The sequence below is a fragment of the Aythya marila genome (genome assembly GCF_965140915.1).
Source record: "Aythya marila genome assembly, chromosome: 1".
Taxonomy (NCBI): domain Eukaryota; kingdom Metazoa; phylum Chordata; class Aves; order Anseriformes; family Anatidae; genus Aythya; species Aythya marila.
In genome coordinates this window covers 143,588,044-143,615,039 of record NC_139042.1, presented here as the reverse complement: position 1 = coordinate 143,615,039, position 26,996 = coordinate 143,588,044, and the positions used below count along the sequence as shown (strand labels likewise).

General features: G+C 50.1%; 1 protein-coding gene across 1 annotated transcript in view; it reads right to left on the bottom strand.

Moving 5' to 3' along the window:
* LOC309878138 (sodium- and chloride-dependent betaine transporter-like) overlaps positions 1 to 26,763 on the bottom strand; it is a 32,060-nt gene extending 5,297 nt beyond the window's left edge. Inside the window, exons 1-12 of the mRNA XM_082760338.1 lie at positions 26,581 to 26,763; positions 19,062 to 19,258; positions 15,341 to 15,475; positions 14,379 to 14,519; positions 12,624 to 12,711; positions 11,625 to 11,757; positions 8,891 to 9,025; positions 7,310 to 7,413; positions 6,332 to 6,456; positions 6,112 to 6,224; positions 5,302 to 5,439; positions 3,985 to 4,087 (exon numbers count right to left, since the gene is read on the bottom strand). Coding sequence (XP_082616464.1) covers positions 3,985 to 4,087; positions 5,302 to 5,439; positions 6,112 to 6,224; positions 6,332 to 6,456; positions 7,310 to 7,413; positions 8,891 to 9,025; positions 11,625 to 11,757; positions 12,624 to 12,711; positions 14,379 to 14,519; positions 15,341 to 15,475; positions 19,062 to 19,254 — 1,408 coding nt within the window. The 5' untranslated portion in view covers positions 19,255 to 19,258; positions 26,581 to 26,763. The remainder of the gene's footprint in view (positions 1 to 3,984; positions 4,088 to 5,301; positions 5,440 to 6,111; positions 6,225 to 6,331; positions 6,457 to 7,309; positions 7,414 to 8,890; positions 9,026 to 11,624; positions 11,758 to 12,623; positions 12,712 to 14,378; positions 14,520 to 15,340; positions 15,476 to 19,061; positions 19,259 to 26,580) is intronic.
* Positions 26,764 to 26,996: the final 233 nt, after the last annotated feature.

Here is a 26,996-nt window from a genome sequence, read left to right as displayed (position 1 = left end):
ACAGCAGAAGGCTGTGAAAAATATACCCAGAGGACTTGCCACACCTGCAAGTGCTTAGGGTTTGCTGGGGTTTATTTTGGGTTTTCTGTCCTAGAATTAAGCCCCAGTATTATGATTCCTTTATGTGAGTTCTACAAAAGCACATTATGTATGCTTTTCTTTTCTGTAATTCTTTGTGTAATTTTCTGTATCCCATGACTAATGTTTGCAGGAAAGCCCTCTTAAAACCAGCCTTTTGAAGTACTTAGGATGGGGAGGAGCAGGTTCTTCGAATACCTCATGGCTCCCATCTTGAGTTGGCAAGTTAACAAGTAGCCTCGAGCAAAAACAAGCTGTGGCATATCAGGGGACTCGCAGGCTCGTGTGGGAGCACAGCCTACATCAGAGAACAGAACCCTAAAACTTCCAAGCGGTAAATCCCATGAGGCTTCAGATAGCATTTCTGAAAATATACTGGGGATGAAAGGGAGATGGTATAAACACGTGTTCTGCCAAAAAACTGAAATCTTCCACAGGGTGGAAAAAAAGGAAAGCATGATAAATGATCCGACTTGCAGTTTACAGTCTGAGCACAGTGCAGTCTTTTATACCACACAGTGTTTCCACAGAAACACACTGTGATGTCAGAGACACGACGGATAAATTCATTTACATTGGTGGCTGAAGTCAGTTCCACTGCAAATTTGGAGCTAGTGAAAGAGACAGAGTGATCCAGGAAACACAAAGGTGTCGGACCAAAAGAAAGACACACAGACATCCATTCCCCACCAAGGAAACCACACAAGCCTTACACCACTAGCTGCTGTGTGCCTCCACCCGTCCTTATCCCTATTCCCTGTAGTATAGCCATCAGGTCCTGTGTTTCCACGGCCACTGTGGCAGTCAGGGGGTGAAGTGGTGAAAGACAAAGGGCCCTGACAAGAATGGCCTCAGAGAGTATATGAACAGGAGGTTTTACATGTTCTGCATCTCACAGGCACATGAAGAGGTAATCAAGCTTAAGAAGTCACTCAGCATTGGCTTTTTGAGCAAACTAGAAGCTGGAGGCCATGTGCAGTCCCGCTTCCTTCCCAGGATTAGATAAAGCTCCAGAAGGGGAATCCTTAAGCCTCCTCAAAGATACTGCTGCTGGATTGAACAAAGATGTTTGCTGTTATCCCCATTATTCCAAGACAAGGGAGCTGCTGTGCAGGCTCAGGGCAGCTGTCCGTGCACACCGGTATCACTTCTCTTCTGCTGACCAGTCCTACATGCTTTCACAGATGCTGCAGTCTTCCTGGCAACTCATTTTATTTTGCTACATAAATTTGTTGGAATAAATTTCATATTAACCCAACTGTAGATTTGTTTATATCCTTATATTTTGTCCTTGTGGAACCCTTCTCATTTTAAGTAGCTTATAACAACTGCAAGTGATACCCAAACTGAAAGAGACTAAGATTTTTTTTTCTTCCACATCCAGAAATGGTGAGTTTCATAGATCAATAATATGTTCTGGGAAATATTTCTCAATACAATCTGTTCAAATTTTTAGTTTGGAACATACAAAAAAAGTCCCCCCTTTTAAATCTTTTATCCAAAGCTACATTTATTTGCATTCCTGTGTATCAAATTTCATGCACAGGATGTCAATAGGTGATGTCCTTGGCTCCATACCATAAAGCTAATCTTGTATCTGCTCCCTCGCTGTCCCAAACCTGCAGCGCCCACCCCTGCACCAAACCTGTGCGCAAAGCCAGCAGCAGAGGTGTTGGGGCACTGCAGGAACAACACGCCCTTTGGGTATCAGGTGCTTTTAAGGAGCCCTTGCTGTCCATAAATAAACATGTAAGGCTGCCTGTAGCAGGTGCACCTGAGAGGATAAAGCACGCCCAGCAAGTGCAAGCCCAATGGGCAGGATCCAGCCAGGAGGAGCCTGCTGCTATTGGTAGCCACACTGCATGTGAGTAAAAAGACAGAGAAAGATTTATGCCAGCAGGGCACAGATTCACCCTGGGGCCACCCACAGGTACCTGCTGTCCTCAGTTTGCTCTAGCTTTGTAAACAGTCCTTTTAGTTTCAGCCCCATCTCTCTTGTAGCGATGGAGGCCCTCCCTTTCTCCTGCTGATCCTAATGTGCACACTGTGACTGCCTGGAAAACGTCCTCTCCACGTCACATTTCCATGGTATCATGCTGCAAACCCCAGCATGCAAAAAGTGTGCTTGCTTGTATGAAGGCTGGCTCTCCCAAAACGGAAGGGACAGAGGTGTGGGGGGGAAACCAAACCACCTCCAGCACCTCACTGCAGGTGGGATGCCTGAGATCCTTGCATGGGCAGAGGGTGATACGTGAGGAAAGCCTCAGATCTCAGCAAGAGCATCTGCCTGGCAGCAGAGGGAAGCTGCCAAGCGGTGGGTGGCTGGCGTATGTGCTGGGAGAGGGGAAACTCGGAGCGCATATTTGTGTTAGCAGAAACGCTGTAATTCTTCACAGTGTAAGCAAGAGGCTCGGTCCTGCCAAATCTGAGGCAGGGAAAAAAGCAGTGGCTGGCACTAGGCACATCTTTTCCACTAAGATGGCCCACCTCAGCCTGCCGACTGTGTCTCAGCCCAGAACCAGGCCTGTGTGATGGCTACTTTCCATGAGGAGCGGGGCGGCAGGATGCACAAACTGCACTGTAAGTTTCACATAACTCAGTGTGCTGATAGTGGAGCCCTGTCATGCATGGGCAGGAATGTCTCCTTCTCCCTGGAAATCCCATGGGGGATGTGTAGAAGTTGACTCTAAATTTAAAGCTGGCCGGGACCTGGCACTGCAAGCCCTCAGGTGAGCTTCCCCTGTAGGACATCTCACTGGAATAATCTCTCCTACAGACCTGCCTTTCTTGCATCCCTTGGAGGTCAAGCACAAGCAGCTGGACCTGCTCGCATTTCAGCTAGAGGGGAGCCCATCCAGACAAGAAATTGGCTATTGCTGTACATAAAGTGTTTGGAGAACGCGAACTGTTTTGTTTGGAGAACTTCATCAGCTACTCAGCTACAGCTACTGCAACCTCGGTAAAGCTGCAGGTGGCGAAGAGGGCAAAGACGGACTGACTGTTCACTGTCTCTTCTAAAGTAAGACCCAGGTGGCACCAAATAAAACTAGCAGGTGGCAGATTCAAAACAAGCAAAAGCTAGTGACTCCTCATGCAACACCACACCAAGCCATAGAGCTCCTTGCTATGGGGTTTTGTGGATGATTAATGCTTGTCTGACCCAACTGGAAAAAAATCACAGAAGTGAAATAAATAGAAAGATTTTACTTCTGGTTCTAACAATCCCCGAGGCAGTAGTTGTTAGAAGCTGGAAGAATATTCCCAGAAAGAATCATTTCCTGTTGGAAAACTCCACAGCTATACTCTTTCCTAAGCACAGGCTTCTGGCCATCAAAAGAGATATGGTATGGTGCTTGTGCCTGCAGAAGCCTGCCCTTGGTTTCCTTCTGATAGTTCATGGAGCTCAGCCTAATCCTGCTCCTGCATGGTCTAGTTACAGCTCCCTGAGAGCCAAGTCCCACATGCTTCTACGAATGCCATCACAGCCTGTGCAAACAAAAACCATGCATCGTCACAGATGTGACACATAGCAAGTTGGCATGCCAGCACTTGGTGTGAAATGAACCAGCAGGACTAGACCAAAGGCCCAGGATAGGGAGACAGAGACAGAGGCTGAAGAGCAGCAGTCACTCCTCTGCAACTGATTTTCTACCTCAAAGGACAGCTGGGAAGAGAAGAAAAGATACACAAGATGAGGAAGCTTCAGAGACGGAAAATTCCTACTCCAAATGTGGAGCAGCTAAAAAATGTTGTAAGGAAACACTGGAAAACAGACAAAAAAGAGGGTCATTGCAGCATTTCTTTGCCCCCTAAGGGAGTGGATGGATCTTTTCTATCCACCTCCACTTCTTTACTCCCAGTCCTTGCCTTGAGATGGAGCAACACAGGCTTTTGTCTTCCACTTACCGTACACCCATCCTACACAGATGACTTCAAAAATGGCCACGAAGAGCAGGCAGGTGCCACTGGCAGCGTAGTAATCAAAGAGCTGGAAGATGTACATCCCACCCTGTGAAAGAGGGAGAGAAGAGGGAGTCGTGTCAGGTTTCTATGCCCACAGGAGTGGAAAACATTTTGTTGTTGGTTTTGTTTCATTTTGGTTTGGTTTGTTTGTTTATTAACCACATAGCAAGCGACCAGCATCATTCCAAAATGCAAATCTCTGTACCTAAGAAATTGGGATCTGGAGGATTAGGATATTCAGATACCGTATTTTATCTCTATTCATCTTTATGCATTGCTCAAGGTCCAAGCAGCACGATGACAGAAGCACACCCCTCCCCTGCTGCCCCTGCCCACGGGCTGAGCCTTCTCACTTGCTGTCGGCTACCTCTGAGGCAGCTCAGTGGACTCCTCCCTCATATTTTCATGTGTTTTCTCAAAGAGAAAGCTGCTCTGTTAGAAATCGAGCAGATGTTTCCAACAGTGCTGAAGGACTCAACAGCAGGAGAGTGAACCCTTCATCCCACCACATGTGGGGCGATGTCCTGCAGCGGTGGGCGTAGGCACTTTGGTGCGAGGGGGCAGACAAAAGCCGTGGGATCCCTGAACCCAGCTTCACAGTCCAAGCTCTCTTGATCACAGTGGGAGCTGCCTTCAGCAAATCCTGAGCCAGGATCCCGTTGGAGGATCGCTCAGCGGTGGCTAAGAGGCTTAGCAGGAATTAGCTGTCACCACACAGCGGGTGGGGACAGCGCAGAGGAGGGCTGAGCCCCCTGCCCACGCGTGTGGTGTGCAGGCACAGCACAGCACCACATTTTGTGGACAAACACCACGTCCGTAGCATCAACACTGCATCAACACGACTCTGCTGCCTCTGGTCCTGGGATGACAGGCTCTCCCCTGGCCCAGGAAAGGGGGTGATGCAGCCATTACCCCATCCTTCCCTCCTGCTGCCCTGTTCCTTGTGGAAAGTAGCCAGCAAACGCCTGCTGATCAGCCTCTACACGTGAACAGTGCTCATTTTAGCAAGCTGGTATTTGCACAGGGCTGTGCGTCAGGCAGCCTCGCGGGGCTGCAGGACTGTCGCTGTGTCAGGCTGGGCTCTGTGGCTCTGTATTGGTGTAGGAGCATCACACTGGCTGGGAGAGACACCAGCTAATGCATCGGAAATTAAGGATAAATAACAGCATCAAAGACAAGCCTGCTGCCTCTAAGTGCTCCTCCAGAGCAGTCTAGCAGGGCTTCTGGTGCTTTGTTGTAACCCAGCTCCACCTTTCTTACCTCAGTGACCAGCAGCAGGCCCAGCAGGTAGCAAATGACTGCGATGGTCAGGATCAGCAGCTCCCGACGCCCCTTCTTCCGAAACACGGCCGGGAACATGTCAATGAGAGCTGTCACCATGCTTTCCACACAGACGAACTGCAGGAGAAGGCAGGTCAGAAAGCCCAGTGTCTCTCCTTCCCCAGGCACATGCAGATGCTGCCCTTGAGCAGGGTGAGGAAGCATCTGAGATGGCACCAGCAAGCGCTGGGACAGAAGGGAGCTCCCCTTGCCTCTGTGAAGCACAGGGAGCCAGGACACATGAGAAATGGAGGTGTGAGACCTCGTTCTTCATGTTCAGGGGTTGAGGTGCTGCAAAGTGGAGCCTGAGCAGAGCGCCCTGCCTGGCAGCCATGCTGGGACACCCCCCTGTCCCCTCCAACCAGCACACAGAGACTGCACACTGCCCCACTGGGTTTTCCTCCTGTGGTACCAAGGGTACAGGAAGGTAAGAGACGGGCCCAGTGCTGAGGGGAGCACACAGGGGATTGCTCCAGTGAGATGCAAGCAGTGGAAAACAGCACCATTCCCCTTTGTAGCTGGGGATGTAGCTGGGACAGCCTATCCTTTGAGGAGAAGGATGCCACCACACGTAGCCACTGGCCGTGGCTCTGAGCACCCACAGCGTGGAAGTGCTGTGGCCAGTGTGGGGATGTATGTGAGGTATTAGCAAAGCACACACCACCTCGTCCTTTGCCATGGCTGTCAGGAGGTGCTCAGTGTGGTTACAAGTATTCTGGGAGTTAGACATGGAGAAGCTATTTGCTGTACCTGGCTGTCCAGTCCCAAGAAGATCAGCATGAGGAAGAAGAGGCAGGACCAGAGCTGAGACACGGGCATCATCGTTACTGCTGTGGGGTATGCTATGAAAGCCAGCCCAGGACCTGGCAACAGACAGTAGCATGACCATGGGCTCCCTCCGTGCTGGCTTTCACTTCTAAAAGGCCCCCACTGCCCTCCTCAGGCTCTGAAGCCTCCCGGGAAAACCCACCTGATTCAGCCACTTCTGCGATGGGCACACCCTGCTCTCGAGCCATGAAGCCCAGCACGGAGAAAATGGCAAAGCCAGCCACGAAGCTGGTGGCACTGTTCAGGAAGCAGAGCATGAAGCAGTCCCTGTGGGAGGAGAGCAGAGAGAGCATCGTACCCCTCTGCACCTAAGCACAAGGCACCTAAGATACTAGAGGAAGATACTAGAGGAAGGTGTCAGTGCGCCGCTCCACTGGTGACAGATACAGTTTGAGGAGCCGTGGGGAAGTAATAATTGCCTGCCAGCAGCCACAGCAGCACCTATTTGGGAAGGGATGAAGAGGAGAGGTGATTGATGTCTCCATCCAGAGTACTATTAAATTCTCCATCCATGCTGGAGCAATACTTGAAGGAATAGCAGAGATCCAGCTCCTTGGAGCTCTGGGGATGTGTCAGAAATGGTCCTGATGGCTTCACTGAGCTTCATGTCAGGCCATGGAGAAAACAGTCCAAGGGCAAGGAGGAGGCCAGACAGGCTCAGTTAATCTCCTTGATAGGATCAAAATGCCACTGGTAGTACATTACCCTGCTGCTAGTAAAGCACTGGAGACAGAGGGCCCAGCAATCATCATCTTTGTACCATCTCCCCTGCCCAGCAAGGGACAGCAGAGCTGGCCACGCAACCTACCATTCGCTCACCCTGTCAAAACAGCCCGTGGTGTCTCCACGCTGGCTGGACACATTCTCCACTTCCATTCCTCCTCCTCTAATCCCTCCCATTTCCAAGCTGACTCATGCAAGGGAGCACTTCTAAAACAATTTTCTGGTTTTCTGTGTTCCCATAGCCCCTCTCCATCCCTGTGCTGTGTTCTCTGCAGCTTCCAAACTCCGAGCACCTCCTCATGCAAAAGAGCACGACCCAAGGTCTCCCCTGGGGATGGAGCCTTCCTCAGGTGCAGCAAATTTCCAGAAGGCTGCCAGGAGCCCAGGCTCCCCTTACCTGTAGCAGTTGTTGGTATATTTGTTGTAGCTGCCCAGAGCTGTGAGGCACCCCTGGCAAATGGCATAGGAGAAGAGGATCTGAGTGCCTGCATCCATCCAGACCTGGAACAGAGAAGGGCAGTGGTCTCCAGACCTGGCAACAAAATTAAACAAGTGGCTGTGCCCTGTCTGGCAACAACCTCTCCATCAGGGCAGAACAAACAGATTTCAGGTTTGAGGGGTGCCCTGGCATTGCATGGGAAAACTGAGTGGGCTCGTCCACCTCTGCTCCAGCCCTGTGCCCTGTGGAGGGTCCCTTGCTGTCCTGGTGCATTGCAGGGTGAACCTGGCCCTGCCCGAGCTGCAAGGTAGCAAGCAAGAAGGAAAACAGCCCACCTCTTTGTTTGTCTGTGCGCTCCCCCTCGCTGTCTTTTCCCTCTAAGCAGCCTCCAGCTGCAAACAGGCAGGCAGCTGCAATTTGGCAGCCTTCAGAAAATCCCAGCCTGGGTGCTTGCACTTGAATCTGCATGAATCTTTAGCAGATACACACATACACGGGAGCCCTTTAGGCATGGGCACACGCACACATCCTCCTTTACACCCAAACTTCACACTCTGCCTAAAATCAGCAGCAGAATCCCTCACCCCTGCCGCACTGCCTTGCAGCAGCCTAGATAGACCATGTCAGCTTTGGTTAGCTTTTAAAAGACAGGGAGGCTTTCTCTGAATAAGCTCTGGCCATGAATAAAACACATTCAGCCCCCGTCGCCCCCCTGTTATTTATTTTGATATTAAAATGCCATTTATGTTCAGCTGGCTCTCGCGCTCGGTGCACTGCAGATTTTGTATTGACAACACATAATTGCATCTGAAAGCCATTTGGGGGAAGACAGTGTGTTTGGCAGCTGGTTTGGGAGCAGTTGGGGCTTCGGCCATCTGGGAAGATGCGGGAGGTAAGCTGGGGCTGTGGGCTAAGCATATTGCTTGGCAGCCACCATGAGAAAATTTGGTGGTGGAATAATTAGCAGCGGCGGTGTTTAAATGCTCTTCTCGAGGGCGGGGGGGCTGCACTGACACCTCCCGGGGATGGCACAGGCATGTGGGGCATTGCTGAGCCCATTGGGAATGGGAGGCAGCCTGCTGAGGCAGAGAGAAGACACCAGGGGCTCCTTGGAGGGGGGTCTGCAGCCCCCAAGGGTGCTGCCCAGCTGGGACAGGGGAAGCGAACCCACTGCCCGGCTCCAGCATGCACTGTCAGCGTGCAACGCGTCTCAGGAGGGCCCTGTCCTTGCCAAACAATGCTCTAAGAGGACCAGAAGAAACAAGAAGTGGTAAATTGTTTTCACCCCACCTTTCCCTAATTATTTGTCTTTAAGAACCAGCAGGACCATCTGCTCCGCGCTGAATATTTCATGTGCTGTGCTGCTTTCGGCGAGCCTGTGAGTGGAAACGACCCACGTGCTGTGCGCCCAAGCAGAAAGGCTGTGCTGGATGGGGGACAGACCCCTCTCGGCTCTTTGCAGAGGTCTGAAGGTCCCCCTTCAGGGCAGACAGCCAGATCCTCACGCAGCAGCAGCCCCAAGGGCCCGCGCCCACCCACCTGCGGGTCTGCCAGCCTGGAGATGTCCGGCTTCAGGTAGAAGATGATCCCCTCGGCAGCACCTGGCAGCGTGACTCCCCGCACCAGCAGGATGATCAGCATCACGTAGGGGAAGGTGGCGGTGAAGTACACGACCTGTGGATGTGAGGAAACCACAGGGGAGATGGTCAGCGGGGATGGGGTGCAGGTATCGGCTCCTCTCATCTGCAGCCCCCACCCTACACACCAGCCTTGGCTCTGCCACCGGCCTTAGCTGCTACTGCTGATGTAGTCGTGGGGTAGGGAAGGGATTAATCAAGGTTAGATCTCAGCAGTGGCTTAGTTAATCTGCATTTTGTTCCTCACCCAAGGCTGTGCCACTGGTTGCTCTTGCTATTTTCTCCTTCCAGCCATCATCATTTCCCTGCTCTCAAGCTGTTCTCTTCATCTTTCTAGAGCTGCAAAAGAAACCTGGGTTTCCTCCTGTCACGGAGTTTTAATGAGGAGTTATTAAAATGATCCCATTCCCAGCAAGGGCTTTCCAAATTAAATAGCAACTTTTTGTGTCCAATTTGAGACACCTCATTTCCAGAGCATGCTCATGTGGTTCCCTCATCGCTTCTGAGCTCACAGGTAAAAAATGGGGGCACCAAGAACCTCAAAGCTTTTCAAGGAGACATGGACCATTGCTCATGTAAAGCTTTCTTTTCACATCTTGTGTGTGAAGTAAACAAATATTAAATCAGAATTAATCATCTCTAATCCATTGACTAGCTTGACATTTTTGTTTCTTTGCAAGCAAGCTGCAACTTCCTAACAGGTATTCATTACTAAAATTCATCCAAGTAATACGCAGGCTTGTTTACTCTATGGATTCATAGTGAGGGGTTTAAAACAAAGTTGCTGCTGCATAATGACTGTTGGTCAAATAAGTCACAGTGTGTGGCACTCTTACTGTTCCCTTACTGAAGTAGAATATGAGCACTTTTGGCACAAGTATGAAAATCTACCTTCAGAAATCACTTCTGCGGGGCATTTATACACATCAGCTGGATGCATAAGGAAAGGAAACATGGAAAAAGTACAAGGGTGGGCAAAATGCATGAAAGGAAAAGGGTTTTAATGAAAATGAGTCTTTGTGGAGTTGAACACAATTATTTTCCAGAGGTCACCATTGTTTCTTTAAGCTCAGACTCCTTAAATCACAGAAGCACAAATACAAGGTCTGGAAGGGTTATCAGATCAGTGCAGCCTGGCAGTCAACCACGGCGTCCTGTTTACTCTGCAACTGGTGAACAGAATTATGCACATAGAGCTTCTGGTACCTCCCTACTGCCTATCCTACTACGCTGTCAGTGAGGAAAAAGTAGAAAGGAGCTGCATTTTTTGACAGTGCCCCTGCAAATTTCAATATGACTACCTGCAGAGGAGACAACTACCCTGTCTCGCCTGAGGCATGTCTCATGACTGAGAAACCCACCCCTGTGTTACTGCATCATGCCCATAACATCTGGCTATTAAAAAGTAGGTCCTGTATCCCAAAACCTGTGATGGAAAAATCCCCTGTGGTCCCAGGAAAAGCATTACAGCTATTCACTGCGCTCACTGTTTCCTCTCACCTTCTGGGCTGCCTGCTGAAACCAATTGGCCCAGCCAGCCCAAATGAACTTCTTCAGCCTTCTCCCACAGGGCAAGGCCATATCTCCAGAGGAGAGACTCGTTGGGGAGAGGTCTGAGAGCTCAGGGGAACCTGGGACAACTCGATGACACTTCCGTGCACATCAAACAGCCTTTCAGACCCATCCCCTCAATATCAGAAGGGTATCTCTTGTGAAGAGGGCACTGTCATCTCCAGACCAGCCTACAAGGAGCATCAGAGATTTAAGATTTGATGCAGAGCACCCCCTCGCCCCACAGATGGGGAACCTGGCTCTTCCTCCTTCGGAAGTGGTGGAGAGCAGGTCAACATCAGCAAGAGGCACTGGCAGTCTAGGAGAAACCTAGCCAGCAGAGCAAGCTCTATTCTTGCCCTGTTAAAATAGGTGCCTTGTGTGGTTTGAAGGTGGGAAGGGGGATTTGACACTGAAATGTGGGTGTCCAGTACTACAGGGAATATCTGCCAATATTAGGTGTAGTGATTTGGAGGAAAAAGGTTGCTGAAAAAAATTGGTTCCCCTCCCTTTGTTCCTGAGACATCCCCTGGCCACCCACAGGACTCAACCCTTAGTTAATAACCCACCCATCCCACCACATCTCCAGGAAGAAAGGAGGTCCCAAACAAGTTGAGGCCATAGCAGCGTCCCTAACACCCACCCCAAGGCACACCACACTCATCGACCCCAAAAGGACAACCAGTTCACCTGACCTATGAGATCAACACCAGCAGGGCTCCAGCCTCACTAGCAGTATGCACAAAGTGACCTGCTGAGCCAAAACCCACAGGGGAGAATAAAAGGAGAGCACAAAGACATCCCTCCCACCCCATTATTTTGCAGGATGAAGGAGCAGGAGAGATTCACGATCTATTCACTGAGATGGTTACAGGCGGAGGCTTGTCTATTTTGCTTAAGTGTTTAATTATTGCCAGGGATAGGAAGCTTAACGCTGAAGAAGACCTAGTCAAAAATGAGGTTTTAGGTTTGACCTTGGTGCTGTCACCTGCCTCTACTTCATGAAAAGGGGAAAGAGATTGGGAAAGAAATGTAAGACGGATACAAGGAGGCTTATGGACCAGGAGGACAGTCTCTGTTCCTACTTTGCCTGTGGACTTGACCCCTTTCCAGATGCAGAAGTAGCAGATGATCCACGCCAGCAGGAGACACAGAGCCAGCTCCCAGCGCACAGTGCCCAGTTTGTGAATACCGTCCGTGAGCCCCAGGACTCGCTTCCTGCCGGTGTCCGGGGACAGGGAGAGAAACATTAACACCCCAGATCCCATTAATCCATACAGACCTCTGCCAAATTACCCCCATCAAGAGACTTAGCAGACTGTCCACAACACCTCACCTCTGTGCCCTGTGCTGGCTGCAAAGGACTAAGGGCACTCACCCCTCTCAGAGGTGCTTTAAGGGCCATAGATGAAAAAATCCCTGCTGAGGCTGAGCCTCTGGCACCCCCTCCCTTATGAGACCTTCCTCAGTTCAGTGAGAAGGAGCAGCATGGCTCTGTGGCCATTTCAGCCTCTCTGGGATGCAGCAAGGAGCCCTTCTGGGACCCTGTCTGGCCTGATGCACGACCCCTCTTTCAGAGGTGTATTATGGCATGCAGAGGTGTTTTATGGCTTCCAGGCCCATAGTCAGACCTCCCTGAGCAGCCCGATGGACCTCTTTTCTTTGGCACCAATAAATACATGGACAGAAGAAGTGAAATGGCACTTCTGTCCCTTTCTGTTTCACTGTTCAGTCTGCTCTGGCCTCTCGTGCTTGCCTGCCAAGGACAGCCTGCTGCACCCAACGCAAGCACACCCTTACAGCAAGTCCTCATCCTCTTTTGGGGCTTCTTTTTCACCTGGGCACGTCAGTGCCAGAATGTGTGCACATTACTGCTCAGTGCAAGCAGCCTCTGGGGTGCGTCTAGTCCTCATGCCCCTGGGATCTGTGATGATCTCCTTGGCAGCTCCATGCATTGTGCTCCCCTGGGTCTGACCCATGGCATCTCACTTGGCCTTACTGGAAACCCCCCACCCTGGGGTATTCCTACAGCTTCAGCCTTTGGATGAGAGTGGAGCCTGAATCAAGGGAAAGTGATCACATACTCCCAAAACTCAACCACTGGGGAGGTGGCGTTCGCAGGCATGGTCCTGTTGTCCAAGCTGGATTTATTCAGAAAGTCCACACAGAGATCTACCAAAAGAAAAGGAAGCCAATGAGCCAGAGAAATTCTCCAAGGCTCCTCCATGAGGGATGCTCCTTCCCCTCTGCACCCTAACCCTCATGCTGACTGCACACAGACTCTTCACTCCATGCTATTGAGCATCTCATTAAACCCTTGTATCTCATTAAGCATCTCATAAAGGACTGGCTCTACCCAGCTGCAAGTTCCAGTCCAGGAGTAGCCAAAGAGAGGAAGGAGAGAGGGAAGGGGAGAGCAATTCCTAGCCAAAGGGAAAACAGATGGCTGCAAGATGTATATTATTGTGGGATAACCACTACAAGTAACCAGGATACAAAATCCCATTCACCTCCTGAACTACACATCACCTGCTATGCACACATACAGGTATATATTCACACATGCACCACAGCTGCCTTCGTGTCCTGCTAGCCCACCCCCAACCCTGTCACTTAGCGTAAAACTGCTAAAAACAGAGGACATGCCATGCATCCAAGAAATGCACCTCGTCATGCATTTGGCAAGCAAAAGATAATCCACAGGAAAACAGGAGAAGCCCAGCTGTGGCTGGGAAGCTTCTGCACGTGAAGCGAACATCTGTGGTTTCCTCACACCCAAACCATGCTGGGAGAGCTGAAGGAATCAGATCCTCTATTGACAAGGCTGCTTACCTCTCCTGGGATGCAGGGGCAGAGGAAGCTGTGAGTGAATGGCCCATAGGGCGGGGAAGTTTAACACATCACAGAAATGAATCATTACAGCCCAGAGAAAAAGGGAGGGAACTAAACTGCTGCAAAAGCCCTTTCCAGCTTGGCTTTGCACTGAAAACAAAACAACCTGTTCAACTTGGTTAAAAAAAAAAAAAAAAAGGCCTATCAGGGCATCTGATCCATGAAGGTTGACTCACATCTACCCCATCTTCACAGCCCGAGTGCCTTGAACAAAACCAAAGCCAGGTTATCACTGCTGGTCACAGTTTTGTGAACTGTGGCCAGCACAATGAGGTTAATCCAGAAGAAGAGTGCCTTAGGAGTTTTGTTTTCCTGGTTCCTGCACTGGAAGACTTGTACTGGCAAATCCTCCACAAGGGCCTGGACCAACTCAGCCAAAAGCTGAGCATGTGAAGGAAAACAGTTTGGTATGTGACAGCAGCTGCTCCAGTAGCTCTGAAGTAGCAGGGTAGCATAAGGCAATTGTGAGATAAATTGTTGTGCCAAAGCTAATGAAATGCTCCTGCATTGTGAGGAGGACACTAGATTCGTTTAAAAACCCTCCTGATCCACCTCTCTCACTTTCAAGAAAATGTGGGTTTTTCAGTGAAATCTCAATGACCAAAATATCTCCATGCAGAAACAGTTTTGTCCCCTACTGCTAAACACAGGGACGGACCTGTCACTCCTGGCAGCTGCCCAAGGTGAATGACGACAGCTGCCTTCGCTGGAGTCCCTGACCACAGAGCACCTCATGAGACCTCTGGGCACCTCTCTGTGACACCCATATTACAACTACAAAGCAATGCCAGAAACCATGACATTCATCTACAGCTAAAACATTTTTTTAGACAAATAAAAAACATTTTCTACAAAATCCAGATAATTTGGGGGAATTGGGAAGGGGATTCAGCTCGAAAGGCAAGTTTCCACCTGCTCCACCAGAAGCCATCCATAGGAAAGTGTACCTGAGTTCCAGGGGTTATTGCAGCTGGCCCACGGCAGCACTGCGGTGAAGGAGCTGAAGAGGTAGAAGAGTGCCCAGGACAGGATGATGATGTAATAGATGTTCAGATAGGACTCAATGACTTGTGCAGAATATCCAAGTCCTGTGAAGGAAAGCAAAGGCTTTTGAGACAGATGCCAACCAGCTACGTGTCGAGCTTAGCCCCAGAAAAGACACAGTCTGTACTGTGGTAAGAAGGGTGCAATGCCAACCACATGGGTCCCTAGAGAACAGGATGAGACCTACCTCTGGGAAAGGGAAAGCATTTTATGACTGTGCATGAAGGCAGGAAACATTGTTGGTATCTCTAAGACAGCTCTATGGTGGAACAGAGAGAGAAAACCTTTCCCTGTCGAGAAAACATTTTTGTAGTACTAATGTGTTACTGTATTGCACTGTGTCTCCTGAAGGAAAACCAGCTGTAGCCCTGACAGTGAAGAAATGCAGGTGAGTTTCTTCCTTCTGGAAAGACTCAGGGAAAAAGGGTTCATAGTGCTGATGTACACCATGCATAAAGCGTGGAGTTGGGGCAAAAGTGCAGATACTGCTGAGCTCTGGCCCCTGGTCCTGCTTAGGCCTGTCACTCACTGGGACACCAGAAAATTCATTGGGTCAGGAAGCCCAAATACATCTGTTTAAAACTGGTTGTCAGCACTGAGCCAGCACCACTTGCCCTCAGTCACCTACAAGAGTCGTGGTATTGCTGCCCCTGCACAGGCACCAGGAGAGAAAATGAGGCTGGTAGAGAGAGGATGGGAGGGGAAAATAAATTAAAAAAAAAAGTAAAAAATAATAAAATAAGGAGGAATAAAAAAAAAAAAAAAAAAGGAAAATAAGAAGAACCAGAATAAGAAGATTTCCAAAAGAGGTCTGAGTCACTACCTGCCAGAAAGTGCTGCCAGCAATTCCTGCAATTTGACTCACCTTCGAAGATGGGACAGATCTTCCTCCAGGCAGTCACCCCTCCCTGGCTGGTGTACTGTCCCAGCGCCGTCTCCAGGAGGAACAGGGGGATCCCGCAGGTGAAGAGGAAGATGAGGTAAGGGATGAGGAAGGCTCCTGCAGAGATGGGTGAGATGCTGCCTCAGGAACATCTGTAAAACCTTACCCCACACACACCCCTTGCCAGGTACCTGTGGCCACAGTTGGAATCGTCTAGATAAACACAAATATTTCTCTGAATTAACTGCGTGGCCCGTGCAAAAGAGCAAGGTCTCTAACTCCCTCATTTCTTGGAAAAATGACCTGTCTTGTGCTACTGCGGTACTTTGGTGTTTGGTATTGGCCAGAACCCAGAGGTAGGGAGTAGTCGGGTGAGGAGAAGGGAAAAGACCACGCTGGAGGAGTTGTCCCTGTCGTCACTCCCCCACCTCCTGCTGGCTTTCAGCAGGAGCCAGGTAAAGCAGAAGGAGCCCTCGTTTCACATAACCACATTAGTTATGCCTGTCCCGGGAGTCACAGCAAAACTCCCACTTGCCCAGAGGATACGAAATTGGGGGATGGTGACATTTCCTGGTAAATAATAAATTTGCTGGGGTATAGATTTGCTTGAGACAAATTTCACATCAAATTTGACAAGTAGCTTGCACTGAAAGGATGGAAGTAGGGGGATGGCTAAAGAGCATTTTTCCATCATTTTCAAAATTAAAAAGTTTAACTTCTCTCTTCAATTTCTCATTACAATATAGAGAAACAGCTCAAGAGAAATTGGCCTGAAATGACCCTTGGATTAACTCTTGATGTAACGGAGAGAGAGCAGTTGTTTTCCCAGAAACAAAAGCCAACAAAATCACTGCAGAAAAAAAAAAAAGACTAAAATAATATTAATAAAATAATAATTAATAATAATAATTAATAATAATAATTAATAATAATAATTATTGTTATTTATTGTTGTTATTATTATTATTATGCTATGCTCAACTTTTTTTTTCCTTTTTCCTCTTCTTTTTGGTTATGCTGCCACCAGCACTTTTGTTGTTCTGCTCAAAACTGCTCCTGAGATCTCAGTCTCTCTGCTTTCCTCCCTTCTGTCATCTCTCAGACTTTCTCCCCATCATTCTCCCACCCCCAGTGCCTGGGGAGCAGCGCTGGTGTGGGCAGCAGAGAGGAGGGCCCTTTCCTCAGCAGGACCAGGCTTTGTCCCCAGGCCCACTCCTCCCCTGCCAGCACAGCCATTCATGCTGAAATTCCCTCCCATGAAGGATAATTAGCAATTAGGAACGTTTCCTCTTGTTTTTAAGCCAGCAATGTTACAATAACAAGCAACATCCAGATTTCCCCTAAACACAGCTGTGCCGTAGCTGCAGGGGACCTGGGGCTGGAGGCAGGGAGGCCAGCTCACAGCTTCCACCCAGGTTTGCAGAGCAGGGAGTGGGAACTGCCTGTGATAAACCAGGGGCAGCTGCTCCTGCGATGTTACAAGGCATCTGCATGCCAAATCTACAAGACAGCTTTATTATCCTGCACATGGACGAGCCCTTCAGCAGGGCCCGGACCCTCTCCTCTCATACTGAGTTTCAGAACATGATCCACTTTAGTCTCTGAGCAATGAGGGTCTTCTCACACCTCTGTTGTCTTGTCTCCCTTAACCTTGCCAGGGTTGTCACCAGCTAAAACTCCGGTTGCAATCTCTTCCCCAGCTTTCTGCTTCACTGGAGGAGGCTCAACCCTGACTGAAGCCCCCAGAAATGAGCCCTCTTTCCTTATGAGTCTATGACTCTATAATGCTGAGCAATTAGATCAAACCTGAAAATGAAACCAGACACTTGGTTGCTTAACAAAAAGGTAGCACAACTGCTTTTATGGCATCTGTCTTTACAGCTTTATAACTGTTTCACTGCACCTGAAGGTGGAGAAAGGTGACAGGACGCCATTCTCCAGTTTGGGAGCGGTGGAGCAGTTATAGATGGCAAATGCCTTTTTTTGCAACAACTTGAAGGACTTTACCTATGGTGAGAATATCTTTTAGTGGCATGGGAGAGACTGTGTATCATCCCACACTAGTTTGTTGGCCAACTAGTTCTCTGGAGCACCAGAGAGAGAAATACGCCTTCTGTTTTCTGCAATGGCAGTGTGTGAGTTGGGAGGGAAAGACTCTCCCATCCCAATCTTTCCCAAGCCTAGCCTTGATGACCTCTGAATGTCAGCATTAGATATTCCAGAGTAGTTTAATTTAAATATATATATATATGTATATCATATGGACATCTAATATGAACAAAGTAGCCTTTCCACACTAATTAACATAGAAGTTGCAAAGACTACTGAACCAGATGCCATAGGCACGCACTATGCAAAGATATCATCTGAGCCCAGGGAGCCTTTTCCACGCAAAAAATATTTCTCTCAAGGCATCACTGCAGAATGGGCTGTTCAATGAGGTGCAACACCAGTGTTTACTCTCCTGTGCCATTCCGACTTGCTTTTGTTGCCCACAGTGCCTGTCATCAAAACCTCAGAGAGGGAGACTGGAGGACCTGCTAAAAAACGTCCCAGGTTCACGTAAAAACTTTTTTAATTTTCTTAAACCATCTTCCTATCCAACCCCCATTTGGCTCAGAGGAGACATTGTATTGACTCCAGCTTGATTTGGAAAAACTCCAGTAACAGCGCAGGGGACAGGAATTTGGTAGTCCTGGGCTGAACAACAGCTGAGTCAGTAATCCACTGGTGACAGCTCACAGCACCTTGGGAAAGAAGGGCCTTTGTGACATGGCCCGCAGGGAAAAGATGCTTAAAGGAGGGGGAACGGGCTAAGAAAAATTGGTGACAGTCTGTTATTCCCTTCCTACTTCCCAGTTACATTATAATGTTTAACCACACAATGATTTTATTGCATTGTTATTATGAAAGGGGTAGTGACACAAGAAAGAAATAAAAAAAAATGGAGAAGAGGAACAGATTCTTCCTGGGAATAAATTTCCCTTCTGTGGTTTGACAACCAGGAGAGCTGCTCCTCGGGAAGAGGCATTAGTGTCCTTCTTCCCATCCTCTGCGAAAATCCTTCCCTTCAGCTGTGGTTATCTGGTCCCCTTTGTTGCTTCTGGAGTCAACTGAGTTACACTGACACAATAAAACGCTGTGTTTCCCTCATAACCACAGGGCAGCCAGCACAGTGAGAGGAGCTGGTGGGAGATAAGTGCCCTGGAGATGGAAGCAGGCTCCCAGGTGCCAGGAAGGCAGTACTAGGCTTTGGCAAGTATACCAGCACCACCAGAGCCTTTCTTCCTCCACAGCAAGGGCACAAGAGAAGTTGGGGTGGCAGACAGGGTGGGAAAGGGACTGATGTAGAAGGAGGTTGCTGCTGGTTTTCTGAACCCTCACACCTTTCTGGTCATTTCAGGAGATAATCTGTGTCTCTAAATGCCCAAGAGCCTTGAAGAGTTACAGGAAGGGCTTCCCTAAAAGACCAATCTGTCATCCAAAGCTGGGAGAGCTGCTTTGAGAGCCAGAACCCAGCGGGGAGCTGGATTCACCTCCCAGTGCTGCTCAGCTCCTGGCTTTGGCAGGAGCCAACTTGCTGGAGGAGCCACTAAGGGATTGCATATGGGGGCACAAAATGTGTAGGAGAAATAGATCCGGACACGAGTGTGTCTTGCAGTGCCCACAGACCAAGAACAATTGATGCATGCTGCGAACTTACCACCGCCGTTCTTGTAGCAGAGGTAGGGGAACCTCCACACGTTGCCCAGACCAATGATCTCACCGGCCACAGACAGCACAAACTCCATTTTGCTGCTCCACTGGCCTCGCTCTTCCATTTGCTCCTTTTTTATCTCTTCGGGAGCTGCAATGGCCCCATTGGGCCCTGCCTCCTTTGCTGCAGCTCTTGTCATGGCTCTGTGGGACAAAAGAGAAATAGTGCACGGGATGCAGGGAGCTGCTGTGGGACCTGCTGCTGGGAGGAAGAGGGAGGGGACCAGCAATCATGATGGATCTGTCCCTGCTATCACCGTGGGGTTCCCCTCATCCTTTGGAAAATGGCTGATTTGGCATCAGCAAGAAGCATTTTCCCTGGGACAAAAATCCTGTGTTGAAGGGACAGGGGAAGGGTCTCTGGTCTTCCCCGTGTGTATTATACAGCAACTGCCTCTGAACAGGCTCCTGGAGTGGCTGCAGAGGGCAGGACAGGAATGTTAAGGATTAATAGCCTGACTAAGGGTGACCTATCATCTTGTTTCAGCACATTGCCAGAAGTGCCGTCTTCAGACCCCTGGCCACCACATTACATGACAGTGCAGCCTGCCACCTGAGCAAAATGCACGTGTACTTATTTGACCTGGGCTCCTTTCGGTAACAGGCACAAGCATCAAACCTCCACCTCTTTGCCCAGTCCTACAATAAAAAAAAAAAGGAAACAACACCCCTGAGATTAGCAAAAAGACCTCATCCTTGCAAGGTGCTTCTGGTCTGGGCAGGGATGTACTAAGCTTAGACCATCTGTGGAGGTCTTTAGAAGACGTTTAGATGTAGAGCTCAGTGATATGGTTTAGTGGAGGACTGGTTAGTGTTAGGTCAGAGGTTGGGCTTGGTGATCTTAGAGGTCTCTTCCAACCTAGGTGATTCTGTGCTTCTGTGACAAGCTCAGTTCCTGCAATGAAAAGGTTAGTAGGGAAAAGCCCAGATGTGGAAGCACGGAGCAAATCCTCTGTCTGAGGAGCACACTGAATGTGGCTGGGCCTGTGAGGTGCTTCCTGTGCAGAAGGAAGACATTCCCCAGCCTATACTGAACCACGAATTATGCTTCTTGTCATCCTAACTAAGCAAGTTAGTGGTTGCTAGTTGCAAGATATAATTTTGTATCATATAAAGAGTCCTTTTAAGTGGCTAGTCAATCTAAATCTAGCCAAAACTCACTCCGGCCAGACCAAAACTTCTTGTTGACAACATTTTACATTGATCTGCTGAAGCCGAAGTGTAAAGACAGGAAGCTCCCTTTGACTTAGCTACAAGAATATCCCTCAAAAGCTTGCTCTAATGAGCTACCTCATGTAAGGATGCACGTGAGAGTCCAGCTGGAAAGCACAGACCTAGCACAAGGAGGATAGATGATGAACGGTGCCAGGGAGCTCCGAACTGTAGCTGCCTCTGGCTGGTGGCATCGCTGAGCAGAAGTTAGCCTTTGGAAGCCTGACTGCTGTCAGCAAGGGATAGATGTTCCCATGTTGGGATTAGGAAGCTACACTGGAAATAAATCTCTCCAAAGCAGCAACATCGCTGTTAAAGACTTCCATTGCCACCAGCTGTGAGTGCAAGAAAACCGGGGCTTTGTCTCTTCACATTAGCTTGCTGTTGGTTTGATAGGTATTTTAATAGCACATCTATAATTTCCTCTGCGCATCCTAAGGGGACATCCCCATTACCAGGGAGCAGCAGGGACAAGAATCTGCATCACTCACACTGCTTAACCCTTCCTCTACCCCTGGGTCTCCTCAGGACCACTGCAGTGAGCTCTGTCCCAGGAGAAGTCCAGGCATGGGTCTAGAGGTAGCTCAGCCCAGGGACTGAATGAGCAATACCTCACCACGCTTGACTTCCTCCACTTTATAGGACCTCTGAATTTATGCAACAATCTTTGGCACCCTCAGGTGGGACTAGGACACCATCCTCTCCCTCCAAAGGGGCCATGTTTGCACTTGCTCCACACCAGACAGCATCGTTATCAGCATCTCATTTGTGTCTGTAAGGTGCTCGGTGCAAATGGAATGATTTTCTAAATGCTAACCCGCTGGATACATCAGGCCCTGGGGCAGAGAAAGACACTTGCACATGAAAAGACCACTTTCAGTAAATGTTCACAGCAAAGCAAGCAGCTTTTGGCAGAAGGTGTGCTTCCTGCCTGTCATCCAAGCACAGAAAAGAAACCAGACCTCACACTGCAATACACCAATTGCTCTCTAAGTGCCCAGGTCTTTGTTTCCCCCTCTCCCTTAGTGCTGATGACCCCATCCTATTCCTTTTGACATCAGCAGCACGTTTCCATAGGCTCTGAGCACAGGTGGCTGAATCTCACGCAAGGCATTAACATTGCCTTCAGTAAGAGGAGCTGCGGCAAGAGCAGGGGAGCATAAAGCATGGAGGAGGGCAGCCAGGGGTCAATGAAAACCATTTTCCTGGCTATAAAGGTGCATGTTCTAAAAAAGAAAAAAAGAAACAGAAAGGTTCTGTTCCTCTGTTAAATCTGAAAGACTTTTTTTAGAGTTATTTCCAATAAAATGTTATATATAGGGCACTACTATTGCAGGCACCACCGCTTCAAGAGCCAAATGTAGATGCACCGAGGCGCTAAGGGAGCAACCTCCCTTCTTTCCCCAGCCCTTTATGCTCTATATGTCAGGAAGTACCTATCTACAGGTATGGCCTGCACTGCCCCAATCCCACCAGGTCCTACAGCACATGTGGATCTGCACTTGAGTGGGATGCTGGGTCAGCCCTCTGGCCTCCAGCCCCACATTTAAAGAGGTCTGGGCATGAGCACCAAGTGCTGCCTGGTGCAGAGCTCGCGGGGCATCAACAGCTCACCAGCACGGCGGTGCTCTCGGCCCCAGCTTTGCCCCCTCCAGTCAGCTTTCCTGCCGGGCTGGGTGGGGAGGTGGAAGGACCAGGTCCTGCTGCCAGTCTTTTCTCAGCCCCTGCAAGGAGCCCGCCTGCTGCACGGCCTGCCAGCTGGCTAATCAGTTCATTCAGATGCTGCAGCACAGCCTCCTCGTCTCTGAGAGGAGCAGAGCTCCACGCGCTGTCAAATGGGAGAGAAAAAATAACTCGTACTTAATGAAACGTGTTTGATCTGTCACAGTCCTTGGCACGTTCCAATTTGCTGCAGTCCAGGGCACATTATCAAGCACAATGGTGCTTAAGTCTGGGCTTATTGAGGATGTCATGAGAAGCTGACAGGAGAGGACTTAGCTAATTCTCTGCTTTTATTCTTTTAATGCAAGGAGGATCCAAGAGCCAGCCTATTTCTGCTAATATTTGTGTTTTTCCTGTTTTTGTGTTAGGCCTGTCTCACACAGGGCAGAGGGAGAGCAAGCTCAGACCTCCTCTCACCCATTCCAGGCAGCGAGTGCCTCGGGATGTCTGGAGCAGGGCTGGTACTCTGTGCCCAGCACGGGCTCCACACCAGGCCAACACAAAGCCAGAAGCTTGGGCACTGGCTGGGAAAACACAGACCGGAGAGGGAGATCCTGTGCTGGTGGATTTATGTTCCTATTTTAAACCGTGTACAGGTGGTAGATTAAACCAGAGCCTAAAATCTGGGCCCTCTGTGGCATGAGCTCCAGCTTCTCCCCTCCCAGGCAAAGCAGGACACAGCATTACACCTCTCCATTATCTCCCTCCTCTGCATTGCCCGCTGTTTCTCTGAGAAAGCCTATTCACACACCTCCTGCCTCTTTTCCTGAATGTCTGCTCCTACTGTGCTCCTGCCCTATACGTTCTCAGGCCAGATGGGGACTCAAATAACTTCTTGTTTCCAGCTAGGAACAATCTGAATCTCCCACAGCAGCCCAGCCACCCGCCGTGTTACATCCTCCCCAACACGCAGGCATTTTCATCTCCCTTTCGATTCTCTTGTCCTTAACACACAAGTTTGGAGAAAAAACTTTGCCTCTCACTGCCTGCCTGTGATTTTACTGCTCTCCCTTTACCAAAATTTGGAGAAAAATCCTCTTAATTCTCAGCCTATTTTTTCCTCTGCTATAAAGCTCTTCCCATGGCTAAAATGCCATCCTGACCCTCTCCTGGACCCATTCAGCCACCACCTCCATCTTCTGTCCTCAGCTCTCTCAGACCTCAACAATTTCTTTCAGAGGTGCCTTGCTTTATTTTCATCCCTCAGTGCTTTGAGAAGCCTGGAGTACCCCTGGCAGACATGACCTGTCCTCTTCCCACAGAGGAGAGAGGGCTTCCCTTCCACCCAGAGCAACAGGCTTGGTGCATGCAGGCAGCCCAATTTTTTCTCCACAAGATTTAATGCTGCAAAAATAAGAACCCACCTGGATTCTAAAAAAAAGGCAGGCAGCATGCAGGCAGTCATAAACAAGTCCCTTCCTCAGTAGCTGATGGAGGTAGCCCTGTCTGTCCATGGTCACAAGTTTTGGGCCGTGTTGTCCTGCACCTACCAGCACGGGATCCATCAGGTATGGCCACCCAAGGCAAGCAAGGCCAAAGACACACCTGAAGCACTGTGGATGCTCACCTCTTCAGTGCAACATGCCAAAAGCATGATGCAGGAGATAAACATTTATTGGCTTCCCTTGGGAGCAGGCTATCATTAAAGGGAGGAGGCAGGAACTGGAAAGAGAGAAGAATGAAATGTCTTTTGAAAGCAAAATGTGGTGGCACCTCAACCACTCCTAGGGCAAGAAGGGCTTATTGAGGGCTGCTCATATGAGATGAGGAACAAGAGAAAGAAGCTGCTTGGGTTTCTGTTGCAGGAGAAAGAAGCCATCAGAGACTCTCCTGAAGCAGCTCTTCCCCCAAGCCTAGTGCCATCACACAGGAGCTCCTACCACTGGGTAGCTAACGCCGTCTGTTTGACCTCTTCTGCTCTTTTATCTCAAGGCAAATGAGAGGAGGAAGATCTTATGTGCAAACAATGAAACAGCAATTGAGACATTGCTAACAAGCACTAGATAACGCTTACCAGATGACACACAACTTAAAGCACCTTTGGACACTCGTAGGGGTTGCCTGAGCTGCAGGAGGAGGAATTGCAGGCGATGCTGCAGACAGCTGCATTGCATTTGTGCTTCTTGGGTTTGTTGTGGAACGAGCAGCAGCCAAGCACAGAAACTGCAGTCTGAGGTGGGGAGGGAGGAATCAGAAAGAAGGAAGGCTAGGTTGCGTTACACAAGGAGGAGCAGGAGGACGCAGAAAATTCACTGGTTGCACGATACGAGCTGGCAGCTGGTCAGCAGCTGAAAGCCTGCATCGCATTTTGATGGCAGGAGGAGGGAGCAGGGACAGAAAGTCAGGGCTCTGTGAGGAGCAGCAGAGCCAGGGCACAGCTGAGGGAACAAACCCAGCTGGATTAGTGCATGAGGGCTGCTGCTGGAGTAGGTCATATCTGCAAGATGGACAGGAAAATATTAGCAGTAAGTGCTTCCCAGACAGTCTGAGAGCAGCGACATGAATAGGGACAGCTGCTCCCAAACCCAAACACTGCTGGGGCATTGCTCACTGCAGCTGCAAGAAGGAGAAGGGCAAGGAAAGGTGTAGCAAGAGAAAAAAATGATCAGCTCCAGGACAGCAGTCAGAATTAAAATGCCTTGCTTTTCAAGCTGTTGAAAGCTAGCTGCCTTCTTTACAACTTTTAATCAACTTGCAGGTTGCGTGGGCTACGGGGCATTCTCAAAGCATCTGTTCAGCAAGGTTCATAGGGCACAGGAGGCTGCCACAAGGCTCAGACCCTGCTTCCATTCCCTCCAGTGTGAAACCAGGGCCACGCTCCTGCAGTTGGCGAGTTTGCTGCTTACTGACACCAGCAAGAGTGAGATGAGGAGTGACTGCGGGTATGCTAACAACACATACATCCGTGATGCAAGCTGCGAGGAGTATGAGCATTGTCCTTCATAGAGCACAGCCCCAGATCGGGAAGCACAAAATGGCTCCTGCCCGGCCCTCTGTTACCAGAGCCTGCCCAGCACCCAGCAGAGGCTGGACCTGTTGCCCGCATCCCATCCCTTGCTAAAAGCAGCATAGGCTGTTGTTCTCCCTGCTGGCTTAGTCTCCCGATGCCCGTGGTTCACTGTCCCTGCTGTAGAGGACAGATATACAGGTTGTTTTGTACGTAGCCTAGAAAAAACTCAAGACTAACCAATGAAGTCCATAAATAGGATGTAAACGTGTTCAGAAACCATTCTCTGCCTTCACACTGAATCAAATACACCTGAGACCTTTGCTTAGCTTATACCTTGGCCGTACCCACTGCCCGGTAGCACAAGACCCCATAGTACGCAACCAGAGCAGGATCAGGAGCAGGAGGCAGTGACCTGATGTGCAGGCTGGGGGGGACCCCACAGGGATAGGACACAGTCCTGGGCAATGGAAACGGAGCCCTGCAGCCACCTCACCGGGGCTGCAAATTTGGGGAGCATGCCCAAATGCAGTTGTGCATGAAAACCCTAACCTCTGCAGCACCTAAAATCTGAGCCTTGTAGACTCAGGACAGGCACAACACACAAAATCAGGGCAGGCAGAGAGGAGGTTGCTGGCTGTGACTTCGAGGGCTCTGTGCCCCGCTGCCAGCAGTGCCTGCGGCAGTGCATGTGTACATGCATCCTACCCACCCATTGCCACGGCATCCTGCGCCTGCAAGAGGAGATGTGCCTGCTCCTCACCGCAGGGCACCACACCTTTCCTGTGGGCTTGGTGCCCTGCCCAGGAGCACTGGCAGGCAGGGACAAGGCACGGGATTCATCAGCCAGCCCTCGGCGAGGACTGCATCTGTGCCCGTGAGTCCAGCAATGCTGGGCTCTTGCAGAGCTGCAGAGGTCAGGTCCAAAGTTCAGCCTCTCCTATCAGCGGCTGTCAAAGAGGAAGAAGCGGGGCAATAACATTTCCAATGACATTGCATGAAAGCCCTGATTAGCAGTGATTACTTTAAAAGCACTGTTGATTTAAGGAGATGTGGGTCAGGTGTTATGAAACCCCCTTGCGCTCTGCCTGGGTTTGTTCACAAACACACCCGCTGATGCCCAGAGTTTAGCACATGCACAGACTGTGCCTTCTCCATGCCCTCCCTTTCTTCACCCCGAACCAGGAACAGACGTGGGGACACCCAGAGCAGGAAGAACCAGCAGCACACTGCCGAACACACCTCCAGGAACCACAGCCCCAAATCCATGTGCCAGCAGAGGGCCAGCACCTCTGCAGGGCAGGATGGGGGGAGAGGACGTCTCTGTTTCCTGCTTGCCCTAGCACCTTTCCTCCCATATTTACCCGCACCCAGCCATCGCTGCCCTCCATCCCCATCTCTGCCCTGCTCTCTTCTCAGCCTGAGGACTCCTCTTGCTCTGCTGCAGCCTCCAGTGCCTCTTCCCCGGGCTGCTCCAAGCTGGTTATTTCTCACCCTCTCTCCCTTTGCGTGGTGCTGGGAGCTCTCCCCTGGCAGAGTTGGACAGGAGACACCAGCACAGCCACCAGACCTGCACCCAGCTCACCTGCACCCGGCGAGCTCTGCCGGGCAAGCCCGTCCCGTCCCACCGGCGTCCAGGCAGGGAATCCAGCAGGAGCCAAAGAGATACAGCGAGAGTTAAGGCCAAAACTCCCCTCTCTCCTCCTCCTGTCCCTCCCCTTCCACCAGCTCCCCCAGCACACTGCCACCCGGCTGGCAGGTGGGTGGCAGGGCGGTAGCAAGGGAGGTGCAGCGGGGAGGGAGAACTTTCTCCCTGGCTCCCTTACCACATACCTCCCCAGCCCTTGAACTGTGGCCCCAACAGGGAAGCAAGAATAGAAAGCAGCCATAGTCGGGCAGGGCAAAGGCCCCAGGTTCGCAGAGCTCAGCCGCAGCCACCCGTGGGTGGCTCTGGGGCCTTGGAGAGGTGGCAGCAGGGTGCTGTGCCCCAACAGACCCCAT